Here is a 15,771-nt window from a genome sequence, read left to right on the forward strand (position 1 = left end):
GTCGAACCAAACTTCTGGGCTTTTTCCCAAGAGGTTCGAGAAAACTTATTATAAAAAGAAAACGCGCAACCAATCAAACTAAGAGAATGAGGTCTCATCGTCTAAATCAAAAATTTTCCGCGTTCATAGCTCGGGTAAAAAGCAAGTGATATTACTCAAGGAAGTATGTCACACATTTGGAAAATTTTAGAAAAAAAATCTTAAAGCTCTTCATCTACAATCCGCGTTGATTTGAGTTCCTCATTCTTGTCCTTCCTTGTTCTCATTTGGTATTACCTTCCTCTGTTTGACCGTCACGGTAAACTGAAATTCAAAGTTTCCCTTTCAATCAACTTAATTCTTCAATGACTATAAAAACAACGATGACGTAACGTTTTTAACATTGAAGAGATCGCCGAGTCAGATTTTGAACAAGCTACAGAAAAAGTACACCGAGACCGCGATCATTTTTTCTTTAAAATAGGCTTCAGAATGTTGCATGTATAACCTTGTGCGTTTAAGGGCAAGTTCTTAAGTCTTTACAATCACCGAGGGGAAACATTGCATAACCTGTCATTGTAATACATGCCAAATGCACTTAGAGATACGCGTAATCTGGAGGAGCGTTCCACAATCTTTGCGGTCAATAAACTAGACCGAAAAAAAATGAGAGTCCACCTCCATCTTGAAGTTCATTCATTCGGGTCACTTTTAAAGAATTCTGATGTAATTTGGATTTAATTCTTGAGAAAAGCGCTGTCGATGACTTTGATACAAACTTTTTCCTGATAATATACAATTTGAATGGCAGACATTTGTGACTGCTCTTCTAAAATTGGAGTGGATTCAAATGAAACAAAAATAATGTGCATGTCAGATGTACAAGAAAGGCGTTTCAGAGCCAAACCAGGGTCAAAATAATCGAAAACTAGATAAGATTCAAACCGAAATACGAGAAGTCACCGCAGTCAGTCGCGCGAGTGACAAATTTACACACAGTTCTAAAAATAAGCCCTGAAGACAAAAGAAATTAAAATATCAATAGCACAACCTCCATAATCATGACATTTAGTTAAAATATCGGGGTCTTTTGTTTAATAAGTGCTCAATTGAATCCGAAAGTCTAAAAGCGGTTGCGAAACAGTTCCGCAGAAGGAGAACTTGGCACGCGTTCTGAATTTCGGTTTCTTAGATGCTTGATCCAAATTTATCGACATAATTATTCATTCGTGTATATTTTGCGGTTCTACACAAAAACGCCTGTATTTCCTTTTCAGCGAATAAGGAAACTAACTTGTGTTTATTATTTAACCTTATCTCTATTTTCGGTTTTTTGTTTGAACAGCAAGTGCTAAATATAGAAATATAAATTTAAGTCCTCGAATTGTAAACATTATCCCGCAGCGTCGACAATCACGTTTGTAAAAAGCCTCGATTAACGGCGCTTACATGTCTTCGAACGATTATTGCAAAATATATTTCGTAAACAAAACTCTATTGACAAAAAAAATTCATAAAACAATAATTTTCCGTATAAAGTTTGCGAGGAAATGGTTCAACTTAAATTCTCTACTCAGCAAGGGTTAAAATTCGGCTGCCTTTTTTTAAACCCGTTGGAAGTGTTTTGAATTATCAGCTCATGAGGTTCACAGAATCTTCGCTCTGATTTCGGTTCTTTTTTTTGGAAATAAAGATAAAACTGAGCAACAAAGAATCCAACCATTATTACTGGCCCGAGAAGTTCGGTAGTTGTTGAACAGATTAAAAGTGTGACATGATTGTTTTCAGTATTGTGCAATGCTGTTTGGAAATCTAAAGTAGTTGTTTATTTTAAGTTTCGCAACCAGGACGATCGATACCTAATGAAAGCTCTGAACAACTTTTTAATTCGTGACGACAACCCGTCAATTGATTTATTTTTGCTTTTTCTCTTTAAAGAGCATTGTCTACAGTATTTAGAAGAAATAACCTGCTCAATTAATTTTGCACAAAAGTGATTGCTCAGCATCGGTCATTGCAGATCATTGCACGGATTTCAAAAGATTCTTGCCGAGTGCCCCAGTTTTAGCATGTGTAGATGATTGGCGATCTTTTCGTGAAGCACGAAACATTCAAAAACAGCCGAAGTAAGAAAGCTGACTTCAGAGGAGGAAAAGGAATACAACCTGTCTTCATTTACCAAACCATGAAGATAGCAGTGAAGAATTGAATGCGCAGGAATACCTGCCTTATTAGATGACTTTTGATCAAGTGCCTGATTGAGTGTCAAAAGAACTTTCTCAAACTAAACTTCCAAAAAATGTCTGGAAGATATGAAATTTAAGTTCAACGTCATCTAAGACTTTGTCTCTACGAAGGACTCTCCCGCCTACAGGGATCAAAAGATTCATGTTGGCCGCGTTAATTCCTTAGCTCCTTGAGGCAATTCAAATCTTCTGCTCTCGGTTCGTCCAATTCTCTTTAAACTATACCTTGTTGCTTGAAATTTCAGTTTTGCCAGATTCAAACTTTTTCTTCATTCCAATAAAAAAGCCTGGTACTGAAAAAAATCCTTGGCAAAAAACGACCTGAGTATATGCACCTCCCAATATCTTTTGTAGACGACCCACACAAATTCGAAGGCTTTCAACGATCTCTTTGGACATTCTGAAGATTTCCGTGAGCCTCACGAAGAGTTCCCTGAACTTAATCCCCGTGTTCCCCCTTTTTGGTGGAAAGCGCAACCGATTGCCCAATTTTCGAAAATCTATTAGTTAAAGCCCGACAAATAATTTTGTTGGAAATTTCATTGATCTGCGAACAGGAACTGCATAATTTTGGACTAGAGACAGTCTATACTCAAGCGCGCTGAAGTAGTGGATTAATATCATTTTAGAGAACACGGTACAGCTACTTAACCCTTTGTATACCAAGGGGGGTGGTATTTATTTGTCACAAAAATGAGTACATTATACAAGAATGCTTGTCAAGCCTGCTCTTTACAACAAAACCCTATAAAACTATATATATTTGGGAAGTGCATTAAAAATTTACTTTCACAACAATTATAGAAATTGACACATGTCAAAATTGTGACGTCACAATAAGCATAATTTGCATAATTATGCAAGTTTCTAAAGGAACTTTGAAATCACCAGCTCTAAACAAACAATTCCAACTTTTGGTTTCTTACTTGAAATTCTAATCACCTTTTAACACAATTTCAAAAGGTAAGAAATATTAATTAGGGCAATAACCCTCCTTTTAGAGAATTTAAGACAGATTAATAATTGCCTTTCATAAAGTACAAATTGAGTAAAATATAAATGAAATAAGAAATATTCAAAAGATGCAAACAGTTTCTTTATCGGTTATATAGCCAATAGTTATGTACCACACTTGCACAAAACTATGCTCTCACATTAACCAAGAGTTAATTTCTTAATGATCTTCTTCTTCCTCTTTGATATGGCCTCCCTCTTCCTTCTTTTAGCCGACGGGGACCATTTCGACTTTCATCATCATAGTAAAAGTCTCACAACGTGTGGTACCTTTGAAAACAAGGCTCAGGGCACATTCTAACACCACAAATTGCACAGCTGTATATTGTTTTCACTTTCTGGATATGGACCTTGCAAGTTAGTCTTGTTTCATTGCTCACAAGGTAATGGAAATGATCCCGGTTGAATCTTATGTCAGGGATAGCAACAGGAGTTTCCACAAATCCCGTGTCTCTTCGAAAGCACTTGCCTTGAACTAATGTGCTGACCAGCTCCTTTCTGAACTGCAGTGCTCTTAGACTGGAATGATTCTGGGATTTGGTGTGGAGAATGTGTGCATTTGATACACACACCTCTATCAAATAAAAAAACACTTTGTAATACCAGACTGACCCCTTCATAAGTCTGGCATATGCGACAGTTCGCTGGTCAGACACATCTACACCACCCATATAGGTGTTGTAGAGGTCAATAACACCTGGTCTAGAAAATTGCTTCTTCTCCCACTTCCCATTTACTTTTACTGACCGCTGAACTGGGCTCGAGTCCATTGTACTGGTGGGAAGGGTAGCTAACACACTAACTGGCTTCCTGTCACGCCATGTCACGCAAGTCAAATTTCCCTTTTGCCTGTACAAACACTCTCCTCTTTTAAGATCTTTCACTGCTTTTTCCTTCACACCACAAATCTCTCTTGGTAAGGCTACCCTGTTGGCCCGAACTGTGCCACATGCAAGGGTTTTTCTTTCTTCTAACTCTTCAAACAAAGCAACAGAAGTATAATAATTGTCCATGAAGGCATAAAATCCCTTATCTAGATAAGGTTGCAACACAGACATAACTGCCTTCCTTCCTAAGTCTTTCTGAACTTCATTATTCTCCTTGCCAGTATAAATCTTGCTGTTCAACACATAGCCACTGGTGGATTCTGCAAGTGTGAAAGCCTTTATTCCAAATCTTCCTGGCTTTATAGGGATAAACTGTCTGAAATGCACTTTGCCTTTGAACTTAATTAAAGTCTCATCTATGGCAAGTTGCCGCTCAGGGGTGTACACTTCCTGAAACCTTGCTATGACCAAATCTAGGAAAGGCTGGATTTTGTACAGCTTATTGTAGTCTGCGGAGTCGCGTGGGGGAGCAAGGGTGTTGTCAGCAAAGTGCAGATACCGCAAAATTTGTAGGAATCGAGTTCGGGACATCACGGATGGGAAGAAAGGAGAACTTAGGACAGGATCAGTACTCCAGTAAGAACTAAGGTTCGGTTTAGTAACCAGCCCCATATTTAGGTACAGACTAATCCAGGCCTTCATTTCACTTTCTGTGACTGGATACCAAACAGAGCTTTCTGTTGGCCCTCTCTTCTGTTCTGCATATAAATTAGTCTGACTAACTAACAACTGCCATACCTCTTGTGTGAAAAACAGCTCCAAAAAATCCAAACACGATTTCAGATTTCTTGTAGTGACATTTATTTCAGGTTCTTCACTAAACTCAATATCTACTCTGCGTCCAATTTCTCTAGACCAATCTTCCTCATCCAATTCCACTTCGTTGTCAGTGTGATCTTCCTCTTCCAACTCTTCGCTAGAATCGTCAGAGCTTGATTCCGATGCACCAGAGTAAAATTCCTCATCAGAGGCTCGATGCTCGATGAAATTCGCTAAAGGCAAGTCTTCTTCGTCGATAAATTGAATTTCAACATTGTTTTGATCGTCGAAATGTAGTTCAGCATCACCTTCAAGAGCCGCCATTTTTAAATCTCCCCGTTCAAAACGTCCAAATCACAAAAAGCCTCAAAATTCGCCCAAAAACAAGCTCGATGGAAGAAATCCTCGAAAAAACTAATTAACGACTTTATGTAATTTACATTGAAATGTAGTATTAGTTTCCAGCCCCTCAAAGTGCTCTTTTCAGGCCGCCCGAATGGGGTCTGTATTTAAGTGGCCATATATGGCCACTTGGTACGCAAAGGGTTAAAAGAAGCAGATTTCCCTCTCAATAAAGGGGAGGGTAGTTATTGGGTAAAAAGTTCACTGGTGGAGCGCTCCATTCTGTTTGATTGTTTGAAGCAATTCGCGCCTTTGGTGTAAGTAATTTTCTTGCGATTAAACGCTGTTTACGTAACGTACACTGAAATTTCGCCGGAAGGTCGCGTAATTCTCTAATTTTTCAATCCCAGTTTCTCGCGGTCTCCGTCTGTCACACTGGGGCGAGCTATTGCACGTTCCACCTGTTCCTTAGTGAGAAATACCAGTTGTCATGGAAACTTTTCCCTTAAAAATATTCCTGCTTTTCCACAAAACCAGCTGGAAGTTGCAAGGCTTCTGAATTCTTAATTGTCTGTTTCTATTTTTACTTTCACAATTTCTTAAATTAAGGCACCTTTACTATTTTTAGCTCGAACGGGTTAAGCTGTTTTGCTCTGACTTTTAAATATTTCATGCAAACTACCTCTAGGTGTTGTCAAAATTTCTATTTTTACCGAAGAATATCACTTTTGAACTGGAAATTTCCATTTGCCGTGAATTTCCTGCTATTAAAATGCAGCTTCGTTTTAACTGACGACTTCGATAGTTTCCCTTCGACCGAGTTATTAGTAGTGAACTTCGTAAACCTTCGCCCGCTACTTCTAAAAATAAACACATCTTATCATTGGTTTACCAATTTAGACCCACAAGAAAAACATAAACCATCTGAATCCTAGTTTGGTCATGAGAAGTGAGACCTAAATATGCTTTTTCTCTGGGTTTCCATTTGTCATGAATGAAATAACCTCGAAAAAATTAGAATTTGTGGAAATAAGTTCTTTGCAGTCAACGAGCTGTAAATTCTTAGAAGGAAGCAGAAATCAAGAATTCAAATAAAAAAACCTCTTCGATTTCTCTCTCAGCTTCTACTGTGTAAATTTTAACCAAATCCTTGGAACTATTGAGACTTAATAAGACAGAAAAGTATGTATGCATGGCACCGATGAAAAGAAAACGAAGAGAAAACTCCTCTTCTAAGAAATGCAAATTTGTGTAGTTCAGTCGAGAGGGACCAGTGAAGGATCTCTGCTGAGAAAGTGTGAGTCAGCGGCGTTTCACTTAAGAGAAATGTGAAAGCGAGGCTCTAAAACAAACATGGCAGATTTTGCGGATTCGAATCCTATACCGTGAGATGGGCTGTAAATGCTCAAAGTTTTGTCGACGAACTCGACATGAAACAAAGAAAACTACAGGAATCGAGATTAAGGGGACTGGTAGTGGGAGAAATGATGAAAGAAATCAAGAGTCAGGTTCAGAGCTCGAAGAGCGCCAACCTTTACCCGTATGTGCGGAAGATCAAGAAGCGAAAAACAGACTTACTCAAGTCGGAATAAATGAAGAAATTGCGAACGAGCTTCTACTATTGCGTGGAAAAGGTTCTCTCAAGACCACCAGAGATATTGTTGCTGTTTTGGAAAAATATAATGCGGACTACAAAGTTGCAATTGAGCAGCTGGATGGCAACACTCTTGTTAGAGTGAACTCTTTGGGTAATCTTAGTGTTGAAAAGGTCGAGAAAAAAGGTATTTTTAGTTTGAAAAGCGTTGAGGAAAAAGGATTTGTTGATTCGGAGGAGAAAATAGATATAAACACAGCATCTGTGGAGCTTTTAGAGTCTATAAAAGGCATCGGACCAATTCTTGCTGGAAGGATTGTAGCACACAGAGAAGAACATGGCCCATTTGCTGAGCTAGGAGACATTGTTTCAGTCAGAGGAGTGAGCAAAAAACTTTTGGACAATGTAATGTCACAAGTGACTGTTACATCAGCAAAGATTCCTGAGATCCCCAAAATTACTCCCTACTTAATTAATAACAATACCTTGCGGATTGCATCATGGAATTTACAGTCCTTTAGTTCTGATAAAGCAGATAATGCTGGAGTTAAAGAGGTTATCTGTTGTACAGTTTTAGAGAATGGGTAAGTAATCTGGAGAAAATGTAAGAAACCATGTAGAATTTCTGAAACATGGCATTGCTGCAAGGTAAGGGAAGTCAGTTGTGTGGCACTCACACAATATTTCTCAGTGAAGTTTGGTTTCCCAAAAATATATAGCATAGTGACCCAGGCTCCAAGCTCCAGCATTTAGTGTACTCTTCTTTACATGAAAGAATATTTTAAACTTCCTAATTAGGTGATTCTTAATTAATGTGAGCAACAGATGAAGAGCTCAAAACACAATGTTTCTTCCCTTCTTTAATTTGAAAGCCATTAGCTTTGCACCAGAGGAATACCCATTTGTAAGCACACTTTTTCCACCAGCCGTAACAGATATTTTGGAAATGTAGTTCTAAATCTCTTGATAGATGATTGCACTGTGGCCTATGCCACCAAACAACTCCCTTTGGAAATCTACCAATTGTTGATTATTTCCTTGTTTGCTGGAAATCATATTTAGTGCAAAGATCTAATGTTTAACTTTTCTTTCACTTCTATAGACTTGATATACTTGCTATCCAAGAGATTGGTGACACTAATGCTTTGATTAAGGTAAAATAGGAATGTTTTTGTGAGGAAAAAATATATTTAAATTACAGAGATGGAGGGAGTGTTGATCTGTGATGCTTAAACTTTCATTTTCGTCTGCAGATCAAAGATGAACTGAACAGCCCAACAAGTGAAACTGTAAAGACCTTGAAAACTGTTGAACAGCACTGGGAATGTTGCATTTCAGATATTTCAGGCAAAATGTTTCGGGTACTGCAAATTTTCTTGTAGGCTGTCATAACCTTTACACAAGTATTTTGGTCTACCAATGTTTGAACAAACAGGGTACAGGAAAAATGTACCATGAGTGTTCACTTGACAAATCTCTTTTCCAAAAAATGGAATGTTTATAACAGAAGTTTTTGAGCAACGAGATATGTTGTGAACAGCAAAATTGATAGTCCTAGATGATGTGACAAGGGTCAGAATCCTGTGAGGAAGTTGTTGATAGTTAAGGGAAATTCTCTCAGCAGGTGTGAATCTGTAATGGATGTCATTGACTAGCCTTTTTTTTGGTTTTTATTTGCTAATGAACATATTGAGAGACAGAATTCTTGTGTTTTTTTAGCAACATCAGTCTGGTAATTCTGCCTTTGAGCTTTACTTAAATTTTCTTTTCAGTTTCATACTCTGTGACACTCTCATAAGTGTTACCTAGATAAAGAATTGAAGGCACCTTTTGATGTGAAAATATTATCAGTTCTTTTTGTGTAAGTAAAAACATGATTTCAAGTGCAAGTTGGTGTTGATCAGCACAAGTAAATTTGTCAAAGACAACAAAAATTTGCACAAGATGGTGAGGCAAGTGCAATTTGTGGTCTTTGAAAAACCCTAACCCAAGTGCATTTTACACCAAATTGCAAGAGAAATCATGTTATTAATTATTAAAAATGTACATGAAAAAATGTCATGGAGAGTCAATACTGATCAAATTTTGAAAGTGTGTGTGCACTATTTGTAATTTGCACCTGTTTTACAACTTTGCACTTGTGTTACATGGGAGTGCACTTGTTTTCAGCCAATCAGAAGTGCGTAATTTCTTTATGTACATTATTAGAAATTTGCAAAAACTTGCTGATTTAAGGAAATAAGGCTTTTAACCATCTAAGGGAAAACAATTGAGTCGTCAAAGCAGGATTGATTGAAATGTTAAGGAACAGCATATGAAATAAATCTGAAGTCATTGAATGATTTTGCACTTGCAAATGTGTTTTTAAAAATTACTGATCAACTGTGGCATCTAGGTTTTGAAATATCTCTATATATATACTCTGTTTTGGAGGTAATAGTTATTCCAAATGTTATAGAGACATTCTTCTTGTTTTAGTCAGTGGAATACAATGGATTTTTGTGGAATGCAGCAAGGGGTATTAGCTTAAAGAGCTCTGCACTTCTCGAGAAACCTAAGGGGGGCCAAAAGCAGTTTGCCAGGAGGCCATACCTTGGATTTTTTAAGGTACTTTACTAATTTATCAGGGTAATTTGGTATTATCAACTGAGTTGATAACATAAATTGGCCACTGTCAACAGTTTTAAAGCTGTCTTTTAAGTGTTAGCCTTTGGTTGTTTGCTCTGTCAGCTTTCAAACTCTTCATGGTGGCCATTTACATTATCAGCTCAGTTGATAATACTAAATGACCCTGTTATACTCTCCCACCTTTGCAGCACCACAGATTCCTTAGAAACTTAACCCCTTTATTCATTTACCAATTTATGTCTAGATATTTCCAATCACAATTTTTACTTATGTATCTCGCTGAGTTAGCATAAGTATCTTTTGCTTGTATTTGACTCAATCAGTCATTGGGTTAAAGCCTGATCCTATGGGTACATTGAATCACAAAAACTTGGGGTTTGGTTTTAAATCAGATCGTGATTTTTATCAAGGTCAGACTTACCTAGTACTGGTAACTTAGCCCCTGCATAATACGCTCTGCCTAGGCTTTGTTTTGTTCTCATTTTTCTGTTATTTTTTTTGGCAATGACTTTTGTAGAAACAAGGAGTTAAATGAAATGAGTCTAAACAGTTATTAACAATGTTCTGTTAGCTTTTATTTTATATCTTTCTCAGGAGGTTACAATAAGCCTTCGATTGTTTTATCTAGTTTTTTTAGGCTTTTGTCTAAAGTTGTTAAATAAGGGCAATTGAGAAAATGATCATTATTAATTAATCATAATCTTTTACCCACGTTTTTTCCATAGGCCAAGAAATTTGATTTTATTCTTGTCAGTGTCCACTTAAAAGCAGCAGGACTAGGGAATTCTGACTTAGAGAGACTCAAGGTGAATGAAACTGTTACTTAAATGACTCTGAGGTGAAGGAGGTAACTGCAATGATTGTACTTTTCTATAAATCCTTCAAAAAAATTGAAATATTAAATAGAATAAGAAAGATGATTGATTTTGAACTTAGTCATGAAATGACAAAAGGTATTACTTTTATGGAAGAAAGGATTGAGTATCCCAAGAGGAACAGAACCCCAGTCCATTGGATTCTGCATTCCGATGCTCAACCACTTTGCAACACAGAAATCAATGGGGGGTTGGGCCATTATTAGTTCCTGGTTGCTGTTAAGCCAACGTAATTGTTTGAGTAAATAGAAGAAGAGAGATGGTAAAGTTTGAATTTCATCGAGGAATGAAGAAAGCTGTTACTTGTCATGTTATCGTTACCCTGATCTTTCTTCTTCATTATGCTCACCTTTCCTGTCCCAACCATCCACAAACCCTACAAATCTCCTATCACTAGGAAATGCAGCTACTGAATGCCATGGCTTGCCACTGAGTTCTGTTTGATGCAATGAAAGGCGTCAGAAGCTTGAATTCTTGTGCAGGTGTTAGTGTTTATTTCACATGCTAACAACAATCAATATTGGTCGGTGATTCTGACATCAACATGTGATTTTTGGTTCTTGTGATGATTGATTGTAGGAAGAACTTGCTAGAGTTCCTGAGTTGATAACAGCATTACAATCTCATATCCCAGGTAATGGTTTTGTTTTGTCTTTTTGAGTACCAGGAGCATGTATTTGGTTCATTGGTAGCCTGGCCACAACTGTCTCCTCCCCACAAAGATAATTTTTGGAGGGCTGGAAGTGGCTAAACACAATCTAATATTCTGAGATTTGAGAGCAAGTTTAACCCATGTTTTTTGGGGGGTGATGGTTTCTTGAATTTTCCTTTTTTTTAGATATGGTGAAATAGACAGTGTAGAGTTCTCACAATGAGTATTTGAGCAATTTTCATTTGATTGTTGAAAGTAATTCACAGTTGCTTTGGTTTCGCATTACTTTGCTATGTGATTGGTCCTGAAAACTTGTGCACAGTACCAATAAATCAAATCCAAGACAAAAACCAAGCGTAATTTGGTCTATGGTGTTTTCCATGCTTTAAGTAATCTGATTTTTTCACTACACATTCTTATCATCTTCTTTTGTAATATTCCCTTTCTGTTGATTTGCTGTTGCAATTACTTAGGTTTTAGTGTCATGCAACTCAATTGCAATGCACTATCAGCAGTTAAGGGGATATTTGAAAATAGAATAAGGGATATGGTAAGGTTTGAGCTCGGTAGAGAAATAGAGAAAGATGTTTTTCGTCTTGTCATTAGTGCAGGACAAAGAAAAAATTGTGAGTCCCCATGAGGAATTGAACCTTTCAGTCTCTGTGGCTCAGTGGTAGAGCATAGGAGCACAGAACCCGAAGGTCTGAGGTTCGATTCCTCATAGGAATTTTTTCTTTATCCCACGCTTGTAACAAGACGAAAAACATCTTTCTCTAAGGGTATATTGTTTTGATATGCTGTCCTTTTCTCTGGACTGGTTAGCAGAGAAACACGTTACAACTTGGGGGAACTATCGTTCAGATTAAGGGAGACGTTGGCTAAAATATTGTTACACTTTACCTTGTTAACCATGTCCTCAACAAAAATATCACTTTTCTGCGTGGTCATTGTCCTATTAACGAATAGGTTTCTTTCTCACTGTCATCTGTAGGAGAGAAAGACATGATGGTTCTTGGAGATTTTAACCTTGGACCAGATCTAGATATGGAAGGTAAAAGTTTAATTTAGTCTCTGATGTTAAACTGTTTCCTTTAACCGATTACCTCCTAACACCAGTATGCATATTCTCCTTACTACTCCCCAGACATTTCCAAGGGTTCTTATAAGGAGAATGTGTTCAATAATCAAGAGCTTCTTTAGTTGGTGATTATCTCATTCATTCTCATGACCTTAATGTTTGATTCAGGGGTGATGTTTTAAGGAGAAATTAGATGCCAGTCACTCTTAAGGGCCAAAGGGTTAACGTGTATTTTGTCCATTTGCTGCGCCTCACGTGCCACTTTTTTTGTTCTTAACTCGTTTTGACGTCATCTGTGATATGCTACTGAACATGCCCGGTAACATAGAGTTCTTTCGTTAACTTGGTGTGGTTCCTCTGATCTCACTGTCAACGTGTTGAATTTTACTAATATGTAAGTCTTACTTTTTTGGCAGAATTTGATGCCATGCGGGAAGGCGGGCTTGCTAATTTGATTTCAGCGTCCACTTTCACCAACATAAGCACCAAAAACATGGAAGGATCCAAGAATTATGATAACATCTGGATCAGCAAGCATGCTAAATCAAACCATTTTACTGGGAAGTCAGGTAATGTCGTCATATTGCGATGTGAACACCAGTCTAACCCTTTCGTTTCCCAAGTTTCGAGAGAAAATTATCCTCAACTATCTATTCCATGTATCTCTTTGTCGGCTTGTCACTGTTGAGAAACTTGTCGTTACGTCTAGAGAGTAGAGGTGGCAGTTTGGTTGTTTTCACTTTGAGTTCTCGTTGGCTTTTGGAGATTGTTTTTTCTTCTGGTTGGTCCGTTGTGATTACTTTGGTATTAGTTTCACGACAAAATCGAAAGGCCCTCTGGAATCGACCTTTGTTTGAGTTAGTCTAATGTCAGCCCCTTCTTTCGTAAAGTAATCCTTTGTATTAGAAAGAAAAGATCAGCGGAAAAAAAAAAAAACGTCTCAGAGCTTACACGCGATGACTCGCGTGATGGAGAGATATTACCTGTAGTCTTTAGTGAAGGCGGAAGCAATCTAGGTCTGTCTTTCTTTTTGCGTTCTTTTTAGGAGTGATCAGGGAGCGTCTCACCCACCCCTCCATACCTGATGGTCGGTGGAGCTGGAATGGTGTCGTCTCCGATCATTGTCCGGTTTGGGCCGAGTTCTATTGCGATCGAGATTTCGACGACACCGAAGGCCTTGTGAGTGTCGAGGATATCGCTATTGATGGAAAGGAAATTATCGACTAATGCTAGTTATATTATCAGAAAAAAAACTGCAATGTAAGATAGACTTTTTAAAATTTAATATACTACGAAAGATGGAACAACAAGATCGGAGTTCCTGTGTTTAAATGAACGCCACACAAACGCACAACTGATCGGTTACTCTGCCTCTAAGGTGCAAAGTAACTTAAAGGCATAGTAACTGACGAGATCACATAATTCACTAGCGTCTTGCGCACTGCTATGGTCAGTAGTATCGAAAGAAGCGTGTTTTACAAAGCAGAATAGGGAAGCGTGAAATTTATTTTCCACCAAGTAACATGTAATGTTTCCAGTATCGGCTAGGTCTCCTGTATCTTACTTTAACTGTTTATCTTCTTCATTTATGAACTCTTGATATTTTAAGGTAGCCTGATAACAACCTTCAACTGGCAGGATAACAGTACCACGAAAAATATTAACAAATGACTTTTTTAACATTATGATTGACGTTCTCATACAAAGCGAGATAAACATGACGAAAATCGCGCTGATCTTTTGAAGTTTACTGCCACGAATTCCGTTTTCTTTGTATTTTTTTCCTCTGAGTGTTCCTTTTTAATTGTTTCCATGGTTTTCAGTCATTTTTATGCCATATTCATCTTAGCTCAGCGAACAGTTACTCTACTTGTACCTTGTTAACATACAATCGAATAAAACGAATGACCCTGGTAACGAGGTGTCCGTTTCTTTACGGTTTCTTTACGGTTTCTTCAGCTCTCGTAGTGGATCTAGGAATTTTTGGTTGGAGGGCTCTCGACTAGCTCACACCTTCCCCACCCACCCCTTTCCCTCGTCATTAGGGGCAACGCAAGAAGAGGAAGCAAGTTGAGCAGTGCTATGCGATCATGTAATTGCAAGAGTTTTATCGTCAGACAAGTAGTAAAAAAAAAAAACTGCAGGGTCCGTCATTTGCTGGTGAAAAGCAAAGCTAGTGATTTGTTTTATCGAGCTACGACACTCAAGATTTCAGACTATCATATCTGATTTATTTAGCTTTCCGCGGAATGGTTGGTGATGATCAGAAGCTATCTTGCTTCACTAGCTTTCAGTAGCTATAAGTAAACTTCCAATACTCTTGATAAACCATAAATAGCATGATTGACTAATTAGCAACAAAACGCAAATTGTGTCTACCGCAGGGTGCGACAACATTAATTAGAATTCATAACCGATAAAGCAGCAAATTGAAGGAGACCTCGTACTTCCTAGAGAAGTATGGGTTGAGATATAGGCCAAAAATTTCTCACCGAGCATAGCATGACAAAACTCACTTTTCTGAGTTCAGATCCGCAAACTTCAACTTTCACACAGAAATTTTTGAAGATTAAGGATATGGAGGATGTATCTTCAATTTGCACCTACAGTAAAGGAGGTTGAGAAGGAAAAAGGGAAAGTTACTGTTATGATTTTTTCTCACGATCACCACTTTTTGACGGAATAAATTATTGAGTAACCGGAAGTTTAGTGTAGTGCGTTAAATGAGCGCTGGTGAAGGAACAAAACGTAATTGGATTGACACGTTGAATGCAACGTGGAACAAACAGAAAACAAAAACAAAAACAAATGAAGAAAACACGATTGAAAATTCACAGCTGATTTAACAAAATTTTCAGCTTTTCTTCTTTATTTGTCACTTATTGACACATCGACAAGAAACCCGCGATGATAAATGTTAAGGAATTGACATTCGACTAGTTCGGATCGGCGATAAGTCCTTGTTGTCGAGGGTTCGCGTCAGCAAACGTCAAATTACAGTAGAAGTATGCTGGAAATTTAGGGGAGACCGATTTTGTTTCGAGCTCAAGCGAGTTTCGAGTCAATAGAGGGTTCGAGTAATCAGAATGAGGAGAGGATGAATCCTGGATAAATAAAGCCATGCCGTGAACTGGATGTTCACGTTATATAAATAGTTGGTGAATTGACCGTTTGTCCACAGCTGAGCACATGAATTTGACTCAAGGAATGATCCAAGAGTTGATTTTTTATACGCGGTTTTAAGAAATTTTAAAAAGTTCACGTGTTCATTCCAGTGGCATAATTTGAGTGACTTAGGAGATCAAACGAGGTTGGTGTTTTGTTGATTATTTTCACAGATAATTCACAGCACTTCAATATACTAGACACCGAAGTACTATGCAAGCCGTAAACTTATTTAAAGTGTGTCATCTTCCCGATTTGGATTTGTTGCTGGTGCCACTGCCAGCGTGGCGAATAAATTACACGCTAATTATCGCACCTCCTGAAAAAAGTGCCGGTTTTCGAGTGGTTCATGAGGGCAAAAACGGGTACTCTTAGACAAAAATAAATAGACCAGAGTACAGTTTGTAGAATTAACTAGACCACCTGACCAAAATATAGTTTGTAGAGTCTATGAATCCTGATGCCACGCAATCATCTCCGGTGAAAAACCGGATGAATCTTCCTTGAAAAGAGCGGTGAAATAACAAGACGTATTGTATCGTGATTGGCTTA

The 15,771-nt window shown here is 37.9% G+C and overlaps 1 protein-coding gene across 1 annotated transcript; it reads left to right on the forward strand.

Moving 5' to 3' along the window:
• Positions 1 to 6,530: 6,530 nt before the first annotated feature.
• On the forward strand, positions 6,531 to 13,971 carry LOC149048170 (endonuclease/exonuclease/phosphatase family domain-containing protein 1-like). Its single transcript, XM_089201685.1, has 9 exons — positions 6,531 to 7,405; positions 7,924 to 7,975; positions 8,075 to 8,182; positions 9,300 to 9,428; positions 10,175 to 10,255; positions 10,904 to 10,958; positions 11,968 to 12,027; positions 12,471 to 12,623; positions 13,100 to 13,971. The coding sequence occupies exons 1-9, from the start codon at positions 6,618 to 6,620 to the stop codon at positions 13,279 to 13,281; spliced, it is 1,608 nt and encodes a 535-aa protein (XP_089057811.1). The 5' UTR covers positions 6,531 to 6,617; the 3' UTR covers positions 13,282 to 13,971.
• The last annotated feature ends 1,800 nt before the right edge of the window (positions 13,972 to 15,771 follow it).

The sequence above is a fragment of the Pocillopora damicornis genome, chromosome 3 (assembly GCF_964200805.1).
Source record: "Pocillopora damicornis chromosome 3, jaPocDami1.2, whole genome shotgun sequence".
NCBI classification, from domain to species: Eukaryota; Metazoa; Cnidaria; class Anthozoa; order Scleractinia; family Pocilloporidae; genus Pocillopora; species Pocillopora damicornis.